We start from the raw sequence: 17,451 nt of genomic DNA on the forward strand, positions 1-17,451 counted from the left end.
CTACATCGCTGGACCTCAAAAACTAACGTAGAACAAAAAAAATGCAAGTCACAGAAGAATGAATGCAGGATTATCCTATTCATAAAGTTAAAAGCAAGGCAACACAAGACAATTTATTGTTTAAAGTTACCTACATACATGATAGATTACAAAGAAAAGTAATACAAATGTTGGTTTAATAAAAGCAGGGTAATACTTAACGAGGGGAATGAAAGTCTGGAGGAGCAAGGGAAGATTCAAATGTGTTGTAGTGGTTAATTCTGTAGATGAGGGGATGCACCCACATATATTCTTTTAGGAAACAATAGTAGTCTTCTTAAAATGTGTGCATATGATCTATTTCATAGTAACGACTGACTCATGTCACATCAGTATGTAAATATTTATGGCAAGTACCTACTCTCATGTAGCTGTGCATTCCACATTCTGAGTATGTAGAATGTTCAACATGAAAGATGATTCGAAAAGTACTTTTTTTTTTACTTTTCAATACAAAATGTTAAAGGTATTTTATTTTGTGTCATTAAACACTAGAGCACAGATTGTTCTTTCTATATCTTTTAGTACTTCAAAATCTTTTAACTTTTAAATTATAGCTCTTGGATAAATTCTTTATTTCGTTTTGAAGGAATCTGTTTCTCTCCAGAGCTACAAAATCCATCAGAAGTGTAAAGTTTTAAAAGAGTATCTGGGTCAGAAATACGTCACATTTAACAAGCAAGGAAAGAAAGCAATCTGATCTTTTAAAGCTGCTGGCACAATTCCACCTTTCACAGTAAAGGTTGCTTTAGGGGACTTGAAAGATTAAACAACCTGATTCATGGTTGATGTGCCTGTTGTCAGTTCTTAAGGGAGAATTTTATACTTTCTTGTTGGGCTATCAAGCTATCTCCACCATGATTCCAAACTTATTTTAGAAAAAAACAAGTATAAAGTGCAAAACAGCAATAACGTCAGAGAGGACTTCAAGCCAAGATTAAAAAATAAATCTTACAGGTGACAGTTCTAAGCTTCCAATTGCTCAGGATTTTTCACTTGAATGCCCCAGGGATGGAGATTTATTACCTTCAGAAGCTCCCCCTCCCTGGTGGAAAAGATCCTGGATGGACTCAATCAAGGTCCACTAAGCAAGCAAACACCCATGCACTGCAGTCCCGGGGAGATGGCCTGGTGCGGTCTTGGTAAAACCCATCACTAAGCAATGAGTGACATATTAATAGCCATTAAATTAATTTCTTCCTCTGTTGTATATAATGATGCCCTTTGTACAGGCAGTGGGAATAGAATGTTTCTTAAATTTAAAGTGCAACAGACCACCTGGGGATCTTGGTGAAATGCAGATTCTGGTCAAGAGGTCAGGGACGGTGCATCTGCATTTCTAAGAGGCTTCTAGGTAATGCTGATGCTGCTGGTCCATGGACCACACTTTGAGTAGCCAGGCTCCAGGCAGAAGAGAAGCCAACAGACAGAAGAAGAACACCCACATGCAGCAATAAACTTGGCACATAAAATCTGAAGGAAAGGTTACAAGGGTCACTTGGCATTAAGAAAATTCCCTATGGCAAGGTATTAAGGGTGAGAGAGAGAGCAATGACCCGCAATATTGTCTGCGCATAGAATCACCCAGAGAGCATCAGGAAACCTGTTGTCCAGGTCTCGGGACCAATTAAATCAGGATTTCTGGGGATGCAGCCAGGCATCAGAATTTTTAAGCTTTCCGGGTGATTGCAATGTGCAGCCATAGTTGTAAACAAGTGCCGAATTTAAAACCAATCTTATTACGTGCACTTTTAAACAAAGCCAACTAGTAGACTTGCATTTTAGACCATAATTTATCATCTTTGTCCACTCAGCATTCCCAATGACTATAACTGAAAGAGAAAAATCATTCTTCGGTAATAATTTTCATTTAACAACATGGGTTAGAAGGCAGGAGCTAGAAAGATAAAGATGGTTTGATTGCCAGTGTAGCTCAGTTCCTTTCACTTACCCCCCAAATAATAGGTGTCGCCTGAATCAATCTGCCCACGCAGGGAATGAGCCATGGAGGCGGCCTCACCATCCACCATCACACTCAGGTGATTCCCTTTTGCAGATAAGGACACGGAATGCCACTGCCCATCATTCAATCCAGCACCTGGAAGTAAACAAAATGGGTTAAAAGAGATTCCTATAAACCCTACAGATGCCTGTAAACAGAGCAAGTACTTGAAAACAATATGATACCTACCTTGGACCACCTGCCACAGACCACCAAGAACTCACCTGAAGCCCACCCAGGTCATTTGGCTGGCTGGGCAATGGAGAATGCACCACGGAAGACACAGAGAGACAGAGAGAGGTGTAGGGTAGATGTGGGCTTGGCTAGGGGGCTCTAAGTAGGCAATTAGGTGATGTGGTATGCTGGCCACTCTAATCTAGAGGAAAGTGCTACCCATGTCAGTAGGAAGAGGGGCTTGTTGAATAAATTTTGTAATTGCAGAGGGTCCTTGCATCTTATCCACCACAGTCACGGACTGGCCTGTCTGGTACTTGTTTATGTAATGACAAAAATTATTATGTTCAGTTAGGAATATTATGGCCTATATGCACACTGCCAGGGGTGTTTTTCACTTTCTCACCACTCAATTTAGTCAGAAATGTGCAAATAGAAAAGAAAAGAAAGAAATCAGAATGAAAGTGGTAAAGAGGAAACAAGAGTGGATCGCCCAAACATTCTGCCTTGGAAAGTGCAGCATTGGTTTCTTCAAGTCTTAGGGCCTTAATTGAATACAATTTCCATGAATGACCCTGAACAATCATGAAATGATAAAATATTTCCAATTGCATGGCATCGGACATATTTCAGTCTCACCTAGGCCATCTCGTTTGAGATGTCGAGAAGTACAGGTATTTTCCAAAAATGTAAGTTATAAAAATAAAAACTTTTTCTTACTTTTGTATATTGTCATTATCTATAATCATCTGGGTAGACTATTTAGAAAAAAACATACTGGCAGTCTTTAAAAATAATAATTTAAGTATTAAAAAAACATGAAAATTCATAGAATATAAAGTTATAAAAGCATTACATTAAAGTATGTGTGTGGGTACATATTCAAGCATTACATAAACATGGAAAAGAGTGGCAAGAAATATTCTTAAATATTAACCTTCATTTTTGGATGAAGGAATTGTGTTTTTCATTTTATGTCATTTTTACATTTTCTATTCTTTTTCCAAATTTGATACAGTATATCAAGCTATTATTACATTATTAATTAAAAAAAAAAAGATTATCAGTCCTTTAAAAGCAGCACTGTCTCTTGAATCCGTGAGAAGAAATATCTATATTTTCTTCAAGTGGTGGAGTTGAGAATGGTCAATTAGTTGAATTGTTGACCAGCTACCAACTGTGCATGACTCTCCTACAGACTTACCTGCTGGGTCTTCTATTGAATGAAAAACCAATGCTGTGTCATGCAGATAAATCAATAAGCAGTATGTGTCCCAGTACATGCACCCAGACAATTTGTGTTAGTTTCTACTAGGTTATTTTGTGGACACAAACAACCACCAAGTTTCAATGAGTAACAACTAGGGTTTGTTTCTTGCTCTGGCCCTAGGCCAGCTGGATCTCTGTCCTCTGTGTTCCAGGTGTTTATTCATGCAGGACCAAGGCTAATGCACAGCCCGCATCCCTGTCTCATGACTTAGAGAAAATGGCACTTGGGAGAATCTTGCTATGGCGTTGGCAGCTTCTACTCAGATGTGGCCCAGGCCCCTTCTGCTCACGTGCCATTGGCCAAAATGAGTCACTTGGCCAAGGGCAAGGGATTCCTCCCCTTACAGGAAGCCACTGCAACTCCCACAGCAGTCCCAAGAGATGCATGTTTCAATTAAGGGGGCAGGGGGGCGGGGAATAATTGGAATCTTTAGAAATTATGTTGGTCAACAGGGAAGGCGGTCATAAAGAAATACTTTCACTCACTGAAAAACAACAGTGGGATGACTGCTTGATTTTTTGATGCCATGCGTGAGCATGCTAGTGAGATGGCATGACTCTAATCTGAGCATCTTTGGGAATGTCCCAATATATTTAACTAATATATTTTATGAATGATAAAGGTACAGACTGTTTACAGCTCTCTAAGTTTAAAAGTCAACCTGTGGGAATTTATGTTAGAGTCCAATGGGGATGTTAGCCACCCCCCCCAAAATATGGTGGTATTTCTGGTAGAAAGTTAACCCATCCTATCTAATTTAATATCATATTTTGGTATGTATAGTCCAATTGACCGTGCGAATCCATGTCCCTCAAATGCTCTTCAAACCAGCTTTTTTTTTTCTGCTTGATCTCTCATTAATGACTTTGACGTGGACTCAAGATCCACCTGAATGGGTAATTTTCTAACATGACCCAGAAGGTCAAAGATCCTGTTGTGAAAACAGCTATAACTTTGTTTTTCTCAGAAATATTAGTTATGATACTTCCCAACACTTTCTCACTTTCAGGGAGGGGACAGTTTTAAAGTCACCAGTTACTTCTACCACGTGCACATGTACACACAATAAAAATGCTAGACTCTTGCTTTTTGTTTTATATTTGTGAAGCCAGAAACATTTTCAAAGACTCAACACTGGTTCATGAAAGATCATGAGAAAAGCCGAGAACTGGAATATGGAGGATTTAGGTTAGACACTTAAAACATATATTATGAAATTGAAATAAAGTTTTGAAAGAAGTTCTGTAATCCTAGATCTAAAGAGAATGAACAACAACAACAACAAAAATCTCTAAATGTTCCTTCCAGTCTTATCATTTGCTGTTTCTCTTAAAGGCTACATAGTACACCTGTCAGTATGATAACTATGTCCACTTAAAATCTGTCATTAAAACCCAGTATTTAGTTTGATTTTGCGAACTATTTCCTCTCTTTCTCTCTCTCCCCCTCTCTCCCCTTCCCGCCCCTCCTTTGTCTCCCTCTCTCCCTCTCTCCCTCTCTACCTATCTAGCATACAGAGTTATTTCATGGGAGAACTTGCAGAAAGTCCTCAGAATATCTCCTTGAATTTGTAATAGATGCCATTCGCCTATATAATACAAGACTGTTCTTAGAAAAAGTGGTCATTCTAATTTAAAAATAAAATGCAGGCACTTAGATTCATTTTCTCCATCTATCCATTATAATTCTCATCCTTTGTTTTTCTTTAGTGTGGTTTCAACTCGGCCCACTTCGGATGAAAGGACAGCCTGTTTCCCAAGCAACACTATTGTCAAAGGTTGGATGGAGACCAGAGAGTAGATTTTGTATTTTTGATTTGTGCTACTATGAAGATGATGCTAATTCTATCACAATCCTCCAGCCCCTCGAAAGGCTTCAATCTGGGGGGATGCCATGGTTGTGGGACTAGTGTTGAAATACTAATAACCAGAAGTTGTTAATAAACAGTGCTGTGCTAAGGGTTTGTATATGTTATATCCCTGGATTCTCACCATAACTCATATTAGTGTCATTTTAAAGATGAAGACACTGAGTCTTCAGGAGAAGAAATGGGCTACATATCAAAGGAGCAGAGGCAGACTTAGAAACATGCGTGGGACGGGAGTCCTCTCATACACCCTGCTCACTTGCTTAAGTCACGTAATTTCTTCTGATAATAGGAGATAATGACCACGGCAGTAGAGACAATTTGGCAAAGGGTGGAATTGTGTGTTTTCTTACATAAAGGGAACTCCATCGGTGAACACGCACACTCATTTTCTCCCTCTTCCTCTGTTGCTCCCACTTTTCCTCTATTTCCACCACCCTCCCCCACCTGGGCCCAGCCATATGAACACACATGCACCAGATTATCCTGGTACATTTCTCAATCTCTTCAGAACTATCTTGAGATAACTATTGGGAAAAATTATCTAAAACCTGGAAATACGCTAAAAGATGTCTTTTCAATGTCATTGAATGAAATTTAAGTTTCAATCTGATACATGGGTTGGGTACTTGATGCAAGATTTAAAGTGAAATAAACTGCAGCCTGTTTTATTTTTCAACTATTTCAAATGCATAAAAGAGTCCCCTTTAAATGCTACTTAAGCAAGCAGCAAGCATCATGAGAAACTTCTCTTTGGTTTGCTTCTGAAAAATAGCACATTACACTGTAAAACCTTAAAAATTGGTGCAATAAAATATTTATGTAATGTATCAGTGCCAGCTTACAAAAAATTCAATAACTAATATATATGTGTGTTGGGAGGAAGGGTGGTGTGTACCCACGTGAAACAACACTAAAAAGCTATCTCTTTTAGCTCATATTACATATAAATTATAAATCTACACAAACCAAGATTTAGGCAATTTACTGAATCTGAGTTGACACTATCAACTCAGTTCATTTGCATGCTGACCATCATATATTTTTTATTTATAAAAAGAAGGGAAAATTTAATTTTCATTCCCAGCTTTTCAGTCCAAAACTGATAACCACAGGTCAGGCAAGATATTCCTTTCACATTCAACATTCAGGGAATGACATGTCATGGTCCTGCTTGGGTTTAAATTTTACCAGTTTTAAATGCAAAGCAGTCCCCAAAGTTCAAAAATAACATGACTTAGAAGTGAGTCTAGAAATAAACAGGTTCTTCTCAGAAAACTACAGAACATTCACTCAGTTAGTAGAAGCCTTATCAAAAACAAGTAGGTACAAAGGAAGCAGTGGCTCTGATGTAAGAGGGAAAAATAACTTACATTATTTTGAAAATCAATGTGTATATAGGTTTAAAAGGCAGTTCAAAGAAATCTATTTTCTCAAGACTACTTGGGATTAGGCTAATGTCTTCTAGTATTTCAAGTTTACTGCTAGTTACTGACCACAAACTTATAAATGAATTTTTTTCTTTTTTTTAATTTTATTTTTTTATTGAAGTATAGTTGATTTACAATGTTGTGTTAGTTTCAGGTGTACAGTAAAGTGATTCAGCCATATATAAATACATATATTCATTTTCAGATTCTTTTCCCTTACAGGCTATTACAAAATATTGAGTATAGTTCCCTGTGCTATACAGTAGGTCCTTGTTGGTTATCCATTTTATATATAGCAGTGCATATCTGTTAATCCCAAACTCCTAATTTATCCCTCCCTCTCCTTCCCCTTTGGTAACCATAAGTTGATAATCATTTATTTTTAAACTTTTTGATAATTATGCTTTGATGTAGGTAAACTTGTCACATTGACTGACACACCAACAGCCTAGAGTTACCTATTTCAAAGGAAAAAAGAATTTAGTTCCCTCTAGTAGGATTATGAATATCTCATGGATTCAGTCACTCATTTATTTTAGAGATCACCAATCTTAGGTTTACATGTAAGAAGGTACAGTCATGGCAAATACCTATACATCATCTCAGAGAAGACGTTTATTACCTGCTGTGACGTCCCTTACTGGATGTCCAGGCTGGGAGAGACTCAGCTTGAGTTTTCCATCATTAAGAACAAGGATGAAAGCTCCTGACCTGTGTTGAAACTGACTGGTCAGCAACAGCCCTGCTCTGTTCCACGTTCGAAATTGGAAGATGGCAGACACTTTGTCCTCTCCGGGGGTGCCTGGCAAAGCCAAGTAACTCCTGGAGCTCAGAAAAGTCATGGGGACAGTTTGAGGGTGCGAGCAGGAGAAGGACACATTTCCCTGTGAATACAGTGAAAGAGGCTTTAGGAAGGCACAGGAGGGATGTTTCCATTTCATTGACAACAGATTTTCCAAAATTTACAGAATATCTTATCAATGATCCAGCAATCTAGGCCTTTAAAAATTAGGCTTCCCCATGAAACTTAAATCCAGATTTACCTTATAGGTCCCTCTAAGCACTGTTCAGCTGGGCAAACCTATTTCTGAGTCTCTTAGAAATTGTCCATCTTCTCCATTTCTCAGCATTTGCAAAGGAATCCCAAGCCACATCTCTCCCAGGCCTAATGCTGGGTGTGGGATACAAGAGTAGAAGAGACAGTTTTCTTCCCTTGAGGTGATAGATGTCTTTATCCAATGTGAAGGCTAGCACCAAGCATAACTTACACCAGGAACTTTCTTGTACTTGCCTTGGTTATGTAAATGAGATTATAAGTGTGTCACTCAGGTAACAGATACATCTTACTCTAGGTAGGAGATGCGCTTTTGTGCGTCTGAAGAAAAGGATATGGCCAGGCTGGTCCTGCCATAGGCAGGCTGGTTTTGTCTCCGAAGCTCTCACAAACCAAGTCACCCAGGGCGATCAGTCAGCCTAAGATCTGACCTGCCTAGCAGGTTGTTTTTATTTTTTATATAACTCTGTTTTTAAAGACGCTTTTAATCCCTAGGATACCTCTATTGCTCCAAGAACAAACTATTTTTAATTATAGTGTCTGGATGGGAAGGACTTAATGTAACTCCAATTAAGCTCTCTACAAAAATTTTCCCTGGGATTAAAAAAAATTTCATAAATTTCAGATAGAAGAATAAATGCCCAAACATTGCCCTTTCTCTCCAAAAAATACAATGCAAAGAAAAACAGTGAGGCAGAACTTAACTTACCAGATAGCAAAGCATACTATGAAGTCACTGTAATCAAGTCACTGTGTTATTACTACAGGAATAGACATAGCAGTGGAACAGAATAAGGGACCCACAAAAAGATCTGAGAATATATGTAAAGTTAGTATGTAATGAAATTCAACTATGTGGGCTAAAGTTTGGGTTAGTTACTAAATAGTGTAGGAACAAATGGATATCAATAAGGCAGCATATAAAAATTAAACTTTATCATATATCACATAAAGAATAAATTTCAGACAAAGACTTAATTTTTAAAAAATTAAAAATAAATAGATAAATAAAACCAATTAAAAATTCTTGCAAGAAGATCCATGAGACCATGTATAGGTTATAGGATTTTAGAGACATTCCAAAGCTATAAAGAAATACACAGACCTACTGACCACATACAAAGAAAAATATTTATATACTTAACATATCATATAATGTTTAATATAAAATTGATAAATCTGAAAAAATATATGGACTATGAATGACAAAGGACTATCTATCAAATATAAAACTCTTTTATAAATTAACAAAAAGTTAAAAAAATAAAATAAAAAATAGGGAAAAGAGTAAGACTGAACAATGATCAGAAAAGCAAATCCAAATGGACAAGAAACAGGTGAAAAGATTATTTAATTCACCAGTAGTCACATAAACATGAAGTAACAATGAGATATTAGTTCATGTTCCTTGAGCTGGCAAGAGTCTAACAGATGTGGAACATGTGGCTGCCTGAGATGTAATGGAAGGGCTCTATCATACGTTGCTGGTGGGGAGTGTCATGTTATAGCTTTTTGGAAGGCAATCCAAACATTTATTAAAATTTAAAACTGTTTCAAACTTTCAACCAAGAAATTCTACTTTTGGAACTTTGTCCCATCAAAATGAAAGCCCCCAGTATCTGAAAACACATGTGCAATTGTGAGCTTATAGTTGTGAAAAAGTAGAGATAAAGCAGATGCCTTGGGTAGGAAATGACTAGATAAATAATGGTACACTTTCATAATGGAAAGTGACGTAGAAATTCTAACATGGAACTATTCCTGATAACTGAAAAGAATTCCTACAAGGTATAGTTGAATCAGAAAATCAAGATGGAGAAAAGCTTATATAAAATGATTTTTTTTAAACAATGCCAAATGTGGAGGCATATAAATTCATAAATACATGTGTGAGTATGAGTCTACCTATCTATAGAGGATTCCTTTATAGATCAGTATAATATTATGGACCAAAGAAGGAAGGACAAATGCTAGCTTAGTAACATCTCAGCTTGATGGAGGGACTAGCCATGTGGAAAGAAGGGAGAAAGAAGGAAGAGGAAACCAATCAAAGAGAAAGACATGGACTTCCCTGGTGGTGCAGTGGTTAAGAATCCGCCTGCCAATGCAGGGGACACGGGTTTGATCCCTGGTCCGGGAAGATCCCACATGCCGTGGAGCAACTAAGCCCGTGCGCCACAACTACTTAGCCTGCGCTCTAGAGCCCGAAAGCCACAACTACTGAGCTCACGTGCCACAACTACTGAAGCCCATGTGCTCCGCAACAAGAGAAGCCACTGCAATGAGAAGCCCATGCACCGCAATGAAGAGTAGCCCCTGCTCTCGGCAACTAGAGAAAGTCTGCATGTAGCAACAAAGACCCAATGCAGCCAAAAGTAAATACATAAATTAATTAATTAAAAAAAAAAAGACATGGGCTTCCTTGGTGGAGCAGTGGTTAAGAATCCGCCTGCCAATGCAGGGGACACGGGTTCGAGCCCTGGTCCGGGAGGATCCTACATGCTGTGGAGCAACTAAGCCCGTGAGCCACAACTACTGAGCTTGCGCTCTAGAGCCCGTGAGCCACAACTACTGAAGCCCGCGTGCCTAGAGCCCGTGCTCCGCAACAAGAGAAGCCACCGCAATGAGAAGCCCGTGCACCGCAACGGAGAGTAGTCCCCGCTTGCCGCAACTAGAGAAAGCCCACGCCCAGCAACGAATACCCAACACAGCCAAAAATAAAAAAAAAAAAAAAAAAAAAAAGACACTGCATTAAAAAGCTTTATATGATTGTACTTTAACATCTTTGTGAAAGTATTCATCTGTTTCCATACCTATATAAAAATTAAACCAAACATGAACGAAAAAGTACAGTAGGCTCTCTTTATGCCGGGTTCTGCATCCTCGTATTCAACCAACCAGGAAAATATTTAGAGAAAATATTCCAGAAAGGTCCAAAAGGCAAAACTTGAGTTTGCCCTGCACCAGCAACTATTCACATATCATTTGCATTGTATTACAACCATTTACATTGTATTAGTTACTGTAAGTAATCTAGAGTCAATTTAAAGTATGTGGGAGGATGTGCCTAGGTTATATGCAAATGCTGTGCTATTTTATACAAGGGACTTGAGCATTCTTGGATTGCTCCAATAGGGGGGTCCTGGAACCAATCCCCCAAGGATACTTGTACATATGATTTGTACCTTCCCTGCCTTCAGAAGAGGTATATTTTAAAGCTGAATCAATCAAAAAACTTACAGCTCCCTTTTCTCTTGAACTTGCATATAGACTTTCTTACCATGATGAGGACCTGTGGTTTGTGTTTCTTGGACAAATCAATGATATCCACCCCATTATAACGGAGATTTTCAAAGCAGCCATGAAAGTTTTTATGTGGGAACGCCACTGATTTTCTATGTCGAGGAATACCTCCGAAGCTGATCTTAGAAAGAAAAAAATGACATAAATAATATTGTTTAATGATTTTCTGAGTATCTGCCTAAACATGTATGATTAGCAGGTATAGTGACAATTGTCTCAAATCTATTTGGCATTATTTTACATTATCATGTTAATTTCAAATGAAGTTTCATATGCAGATTTCCCAATGTTTTATTTATTACATTTAGATAAATAAGTTAAATATCCTTCTTACAATTTGCTGCTCATATGGCTCTGTCATTTTTGTTGATGAAGAATGCTGCATCCTTATGTCCATGGTAAATCTTGATTTGTGTGACAATGCAGCCTACTGTGATGATATTCTACTTTATAAACCAGCCTGTAGGATCCTGGTCTTTGCCATAACTCTGATAGGTTAGAATAATAAAGCCACTGATAATATCATTCAAGACCAGAATCTCCAGCTGGTCTTTGCTGCTGAGGACACTCATACCAAATGAATGTTGAAATCTGGCTTTCTGAGAGATGCACTGAGCAGAACTGGCCGAACAAATGCTGCATTTCAGTGTAGGTTAGACACACATAGGCAACATGCTGCAAATATTGTTACGCCTTTAAAAATCCCAAGAAACAGTATTCTGAGTTGTGTGCATTTGGTTTTCTTGTCACTTAAAAAATCAGGTTGGAATATACAGTGATTACTTCTCCAAGTTATCCTAGGTAGCTATTCCTGTTTAGGATTGCCCTAAAACACAGAAATCTCCAAGGTAATATTCACAGCCAAACACCAGATGGAATACAGAAGAACTGTGCAAACAATTGCATTTAAAAACGTTCCTTGTTTTATTGGTAGCTCTTCAGGTATAGATTTCCTAAACTTAATGACTATTTATTCTCATGTGAAGACTAACATCTGTAAGGGATAAAATGTCTCAATAGCTCAAGCATGCATCTCCCACTGTGCAATTATCACCCATAGGGAATATTTTACCAGAATTCTGAATTACTAGGAAAGGAAATTTCTCTATGTAGTAGTATTTTCTCTAGAAGGTTACTTCGCATTTAAATGGTAAAATCTGTAATACTTAAAAAGTCATTTTCACACCTTATAATCAAGATCCGCATAGCTGGACTCTCCCTTTGCCCGAAAATGATGAGTGTGCGTGTCCACGGTGAAGTTGACATCTGTATCGAGGAGCTCAATGAGGACATAATGCCAGTGCTGGTCATCCAGCAGGCTGCCCAGCATGAGGGCATCAGGGGAGGGCAGGTTAGCATCGCCTGAAAAGAGAGGAAGGGTAAAGGCCCTGTTCCATCCAGTTCAATACCAAGATTTCTACAATATTTTGAAGTTCAGCACTTCTCACAACAATTACACTTTCCTGACATCCTTTTATCCCATGAACTGGTCAGCTGCTTTTATCTTAGTCTTAAATACAATCTTCTTTTGATCTTGAGTAACATACTCTATCTTACTTGTTTTATTATTATTATGCACTGAATTTTCATTTTTCTTGAAAATATTTTCTTTCTAGGACCTTATTCACAAGACTACTTCAAAAATTTATGATAAGCCACTCTTGTCTTTATGATATTATCAGGTTATTTATTGAGCATCTGCTACTGATCTTATACAATTATCAAGCTATAAAAATTTTTACGTAAAGGCGTACTCAAGATACACACATGTTGTTCTTAGTATAGCTCACTTGTAGGTGACCATGTTTCCATCTGCCTGGACAGTTCTGGTCTTCAGAGTAATTATTTATAGGGTCTGCGTTCTTTCTTAAAAGTTTTTTTTTTTTTTTTTAATTTAAAGAAAAGCAGACTGCCACATGCAGTGCCTCATTTGGATGTGTCTGGAGTCTTGGAAGCTTGACTACCCTATGTTCTCCTACAAATGGACCTTGAGAGCTTGTTTGGATGTTCTAGCAGGGGAGCACAGCTACTCATATAGCCTTGACTGAAGAACGGTCCTTCTCTATCAGGGAAGGTCGTCCTCTTTGACCGAGCCCGCAGCTTCGGGAGGGACGCACATGGAGCAGTGAGGGAGGAAGGAGACACCTGCCTGGACAGCCAGATCAGCCGAATCAACCCTGGTGATCAATGGGGTGACAGATGTCACAGCCAGATCGCCCTCACATCCAAAAGTATTCTGGTTTTAAATTAACTACTTAACTGTGAAAGAATTCATCATAAAAAGATACTTTCGTCTAAATAGTATTTCCAAAAACACCACCTTGTAATTTTTTACCTGAATTAAGGAATAAGATGAGTTTTCCTTTAACTAACTCCAGGGTGATATGTTTACCATTTGGTCCTTCTCTGTGGAGTAGAATCCCATTGTTCTCTCTGGTTTTAAATTTCAAAGAAATAACTTCTTTTGTTGGATTCATGGATTTCTGATTAAATGTGTACAGCAAGGAACTTTTCCCATCAAAATGAACCATCTCAGATCCTACAGTGGAAGACATTAAAAAGTGGTCTAAGTATAATATATTCTTATTAGTGCATTGAAACGTGTAAGTCAACATACACATACACATACATAGCATATCTCTGGTTTGTTTAATGCAGGGGGAAAAAACTCTACTGTCAATTTTCTCTTGATACTGGTAGTTGATATATCTAAACTCCACTCTTAATCTTTTCTGACATTGTCCCCAAAATGTATCATCTAGAAATACTTTCGTTGAATAATTCTAATTGCTCCTGTCTTTTATTGGCCTATTTTCATCCTGTAAATAATAAAGATCAGGAAAAAAGCTGAAGTCAATCTCCCTTGAATAAAGTCTCCTTGCATGTTTAACAATCATTCAACATTTCTGTTTTTCTGAAAAGTTATAATAGTTCTCACACACTGGTAAGAGGTAAAATACCAGTGTCACTCAATGTAAATGGCTTAATTGTTTCTGAACAAGCAGCTTTGACTTTTAACAATTTCCACATAAGCAGTCACTCTGATATACTTTTGTCTGTCCATAAAAGACACACATAAAGACGCCAGACATACTAAATACTACTCTAAACTCATATTAAAATGTCTTCAGTTAACAGGATGTATTTTTCTCCCAACATTTTGGCCCAGTGACAGCACAAAAGGGCACACCTATTTTGTGTTGTACCTTAAGCATACTATGAAAATTCTTCTGCTGCAGCAGACCATTGCTACACTGCTGCCATGTTCTCTCGACTTTCTGACAGTGTCTTATCTTTCCAACTATCAAGGTCACTTGCACTCAGTTTATATTGAGTAGTTATATTTTATCATTAGTATAAAAAAGACAGTGAAACCAACTGAAGGCAGAACAAGATACACACAAAGTCATTTTTATTACCCAGAAAAATCTCATATTTTTCCTATTTCACAAGTAAAAAGAAAAGACATAGTTGTCCTTTAATTAATAATACATTTGTGTCATAAATAAAGGTCTAAGAGAAAGCCAATAAAATATGAAGTTGATGTCTTTCAAGCCAATGATAGGAGGTTGTTTATTTAATTTCACAAAAAGTTGTGACTAATGTATACTTGGACCTGCATTTTATTGAGATTAACTAAAATATTTCCAGAAAACCCTTTATGTTCACAACTTAGAAGAATCATCCATTTTATGCAGCTACCTTTTGAAAATTCAGAAGTTTGATTCACATACATAGTGTAAAATATATAAACACTGCACTCTGTCTATAAGTTGTGTAAGCAAATAATTATTCTTCATTGCATAATGAAATAAACATGCCTGATAAAAACATAACTCTGTCAAATTCAAATGATGTCCCTTAGAGTATTAGATGACAAACTAATAAAAACTTGATAATAAAGAAAGAATTTAAGTGCTTTCACATTCTTGCAGTACAGTTTATGTGTCACTGAAAGGCAATGATAATAATTAAGGCTTATTATTGCAGTTAGCTAATAAATTTTTTTCCGTAAATGATTTTGCCAGGGTTATTTTGATCGAATAATTTTTGTCCTCATCTTCCCTGTTGCTCTTTTGCTTTGCAATAGTAATATTGATCTTCTTGGGATCAGAATCTCCTGGAGTGTTTGTTAAACACAGATTGCTGGGCACCATCTCAGAGTCTCTGTCTAACCAGGTTTGGGGTGGGACCTGAGAATTTGCACTTCTAACAAGTCCCCTAGTGATGTTGATACTGCCTGTCTGTGACTATATTTTGAGAACCACTGCTCTAAAGCACCTAAATTATATTCCCTGGAATATTCCCCTCAAGCAAAATGGAGTAGTGAAACATTTATTAGGTGACAGAAACGCAAAAGAATGGCCTTAAAAAAACTCTTGTGTCCTAATGTTTTGACTTTCCTTCTAATGTGATCACTAACACTTGTACCTAGAACAATTAACCACATGTGAGTCATCAAATTATATCTTATGAGGCAGGTTCAACATGTATTTTGACAGATTTTTTAAGCCTAAAGTGACTAAATTATAATATAGATAGGTAGCCAACTGAGTAAAGCAAAGCCACTTAAAAATAATGTACTTTGTAACAGTCCTGAGATTTTAACTAAAATCTTAAATGAGAATAAACTTAAGCTCAATTCAAGAGGTTTAATAGAGATAGATAAAATTCAGGAATTGCTTTTAGAAGTCCGGAATGTTAAGCTTCCCATATCCCTCTGCAGCCTGCTATTGTACAGTCCCATAAGCTAATTTTTAAAGATTTGTTGAAAAACGAGCTTAAAAACCAAGAGTAGGCGGCAAAGAGCACACGTGCCTGCAAAGCCTAAAATATTTGCTGGCCAGTCCTTTACAGAAGAAGTTTGCCATCCCCCAATCTGCAGAACCATCCAGTGATGGTTGATGTGCTTGGTTTTTGATTGTTAAGCAGTAAGAATGAGCTCACAACCAGACATTTTGCCATCTTTCTATGATTGAAAAATCGAAAACCCTATTTTATATAGGAAATCACAAATTTCATTATTTTTATTGACCTTCGTGTTGCATAATTCAATACACCTTGTGGCTATTCTTGAATATTTTATAAGGTAAAGAATAGGTCAATACTTCAGATCCTGGCTACATAATTTTTGTATAATATTAAAGATTGATTTCTATATAGACAGTCTTCCATAGCTTCAAATTCTACTTTGGCAAGCATTTTGCTTTGGAGTAATATAGTTTTGTTATTAAAAGACCATTTTCTTTCCATCCTCCCTCTCCCCCAACCCCAACCCAATTTCCATCCATTCCACAAGTACAGTTTTATTTTCAGTTGATATTGATGTAGCACCTTCTAAGTATCACAAACTCTGCTGGATGCTGGGATAAAACATGGCCAGACATGGCCCAGCCTTCCTGGAGCTGATGGTTCTTCCCTCACTTTCTCACTTCTACTGTCGTGAAAAAACATATTGCACCTGTGATATCCTAGTGTCTTATTGTGGGTTGCTAGGAAACTACAGTGACAAGGAAATAGCTTACAGCCTAGGATGGAAGTAGGAGAAAGAAAGGCTCTTCTCTAGTGAAAATGTTTGAAAAGAATGCAAAATATCAAGGTAATCTAGGTATCGTATCATCACACAATACCCTTCACATAAAATTTACACATAGTCATCGGAAAGTAGCCAACAATGCTTCAAAAAATGGGCTACACTGTTAATCAAGAAGCTCTCCAGTTAAGCCCACACAATAAATAAGAATATGCATTATCATAAGATGATTTCTAACAGGAATGTTTAGATTGGAAAGTCAATTATAGGCCTCATCATAGAGAATCCATTTTATAAAATGTCATTTACTTACAAATGTTCATAAAGTAACCCAAATATTTGAAAACAAATTGGTAAGTCAGTAAATACAATTAAAAAAAAATTAGCGCTATTTACTCAAACATGATTTGTAAAAGCAATAGATTAAAAAATGTAAATTAAAAAAATATACTCATATTTTGGGATAGAGAGTATTTTGCTCAGTAGGTCATCAACAGTGAGCTCTCCAAGTGTGGATGGGGGAGAGCCCCAGGTGGCCCCCTTTGAGTTTAATCTCCACTAAGTAGAGGCTTCCTTGACCATTGACCATGGAGTGACCTAGAGAAGCCAACTTTCAAGTCTCAGAAGTCACTGGTAATGAATGCTAAGGTGACCTTGTTTCTATCGGTCCACTAGTATGAGATTTTTGCTATTGGACTGTTGTAAGAACAAATAAAATTTTATATGTCCATAATTAATATAAATAATCCATCATATTTATTTGAATGCAACCACCAAAA

General features: G+C 37.3%; 1 protein-coding gene across 3 annotated transcripts in view; it reads right to left on the minus strand.

Annotated features, from left to right (window-relative positions):
• LOC118897397 (contactin-associated protein-like 3) overlaps positions 1-17,451 on the minus strand; it is a 100,329-nt gene that overhangs the window by 73,989 nt on the left and 8,889 nt on the right. For 2 of the 3 annotated variants that reach the window (XM_036856566.1, XM_036856565.1), the window contains 5 exons: positions 13,475-13,678; positions 12,326-12,501; positions 11,117-11,260; positions 7,405-7,666; positions 1,991-2,137 (listed from right to left, as the gene is read on the minus strand). In XM_036856566.1, coding sequence (XP_036712461.1) covers positions 1,991-2,137; positions 7,405-7,666; positions 11,117-11,260; positions 12,326-12,501; positions 13,475-13,678 — 933 coding nt within the window. The remainder of the gene's footprint in view (positions 1-1,990; positions 2,138-7,404; positions 7,667-11,116; positions 11,261-12,325; positions 12,502-13,474; positions 13,679-17,451) is intronic. The other variant, XM_036856567.1, reaches the window with a different exon arrangement.

The sequence above is a fragment of the Balaenoptera musculus genome, chromosome 6 (assembly GCF_009873245.2).
Source record: "Balaenoptera musculus isolate JJ_BM4_2016_0621 chromosome 6, mBalMus1.pri.v3, whole genome shotgun sequence".
NCBI lineage: Eukaryota > Metazoa > Chordata > Mammalia > Artiodactyla > Balaenopteridae > Balaenoptera > Balaenoptera musculus.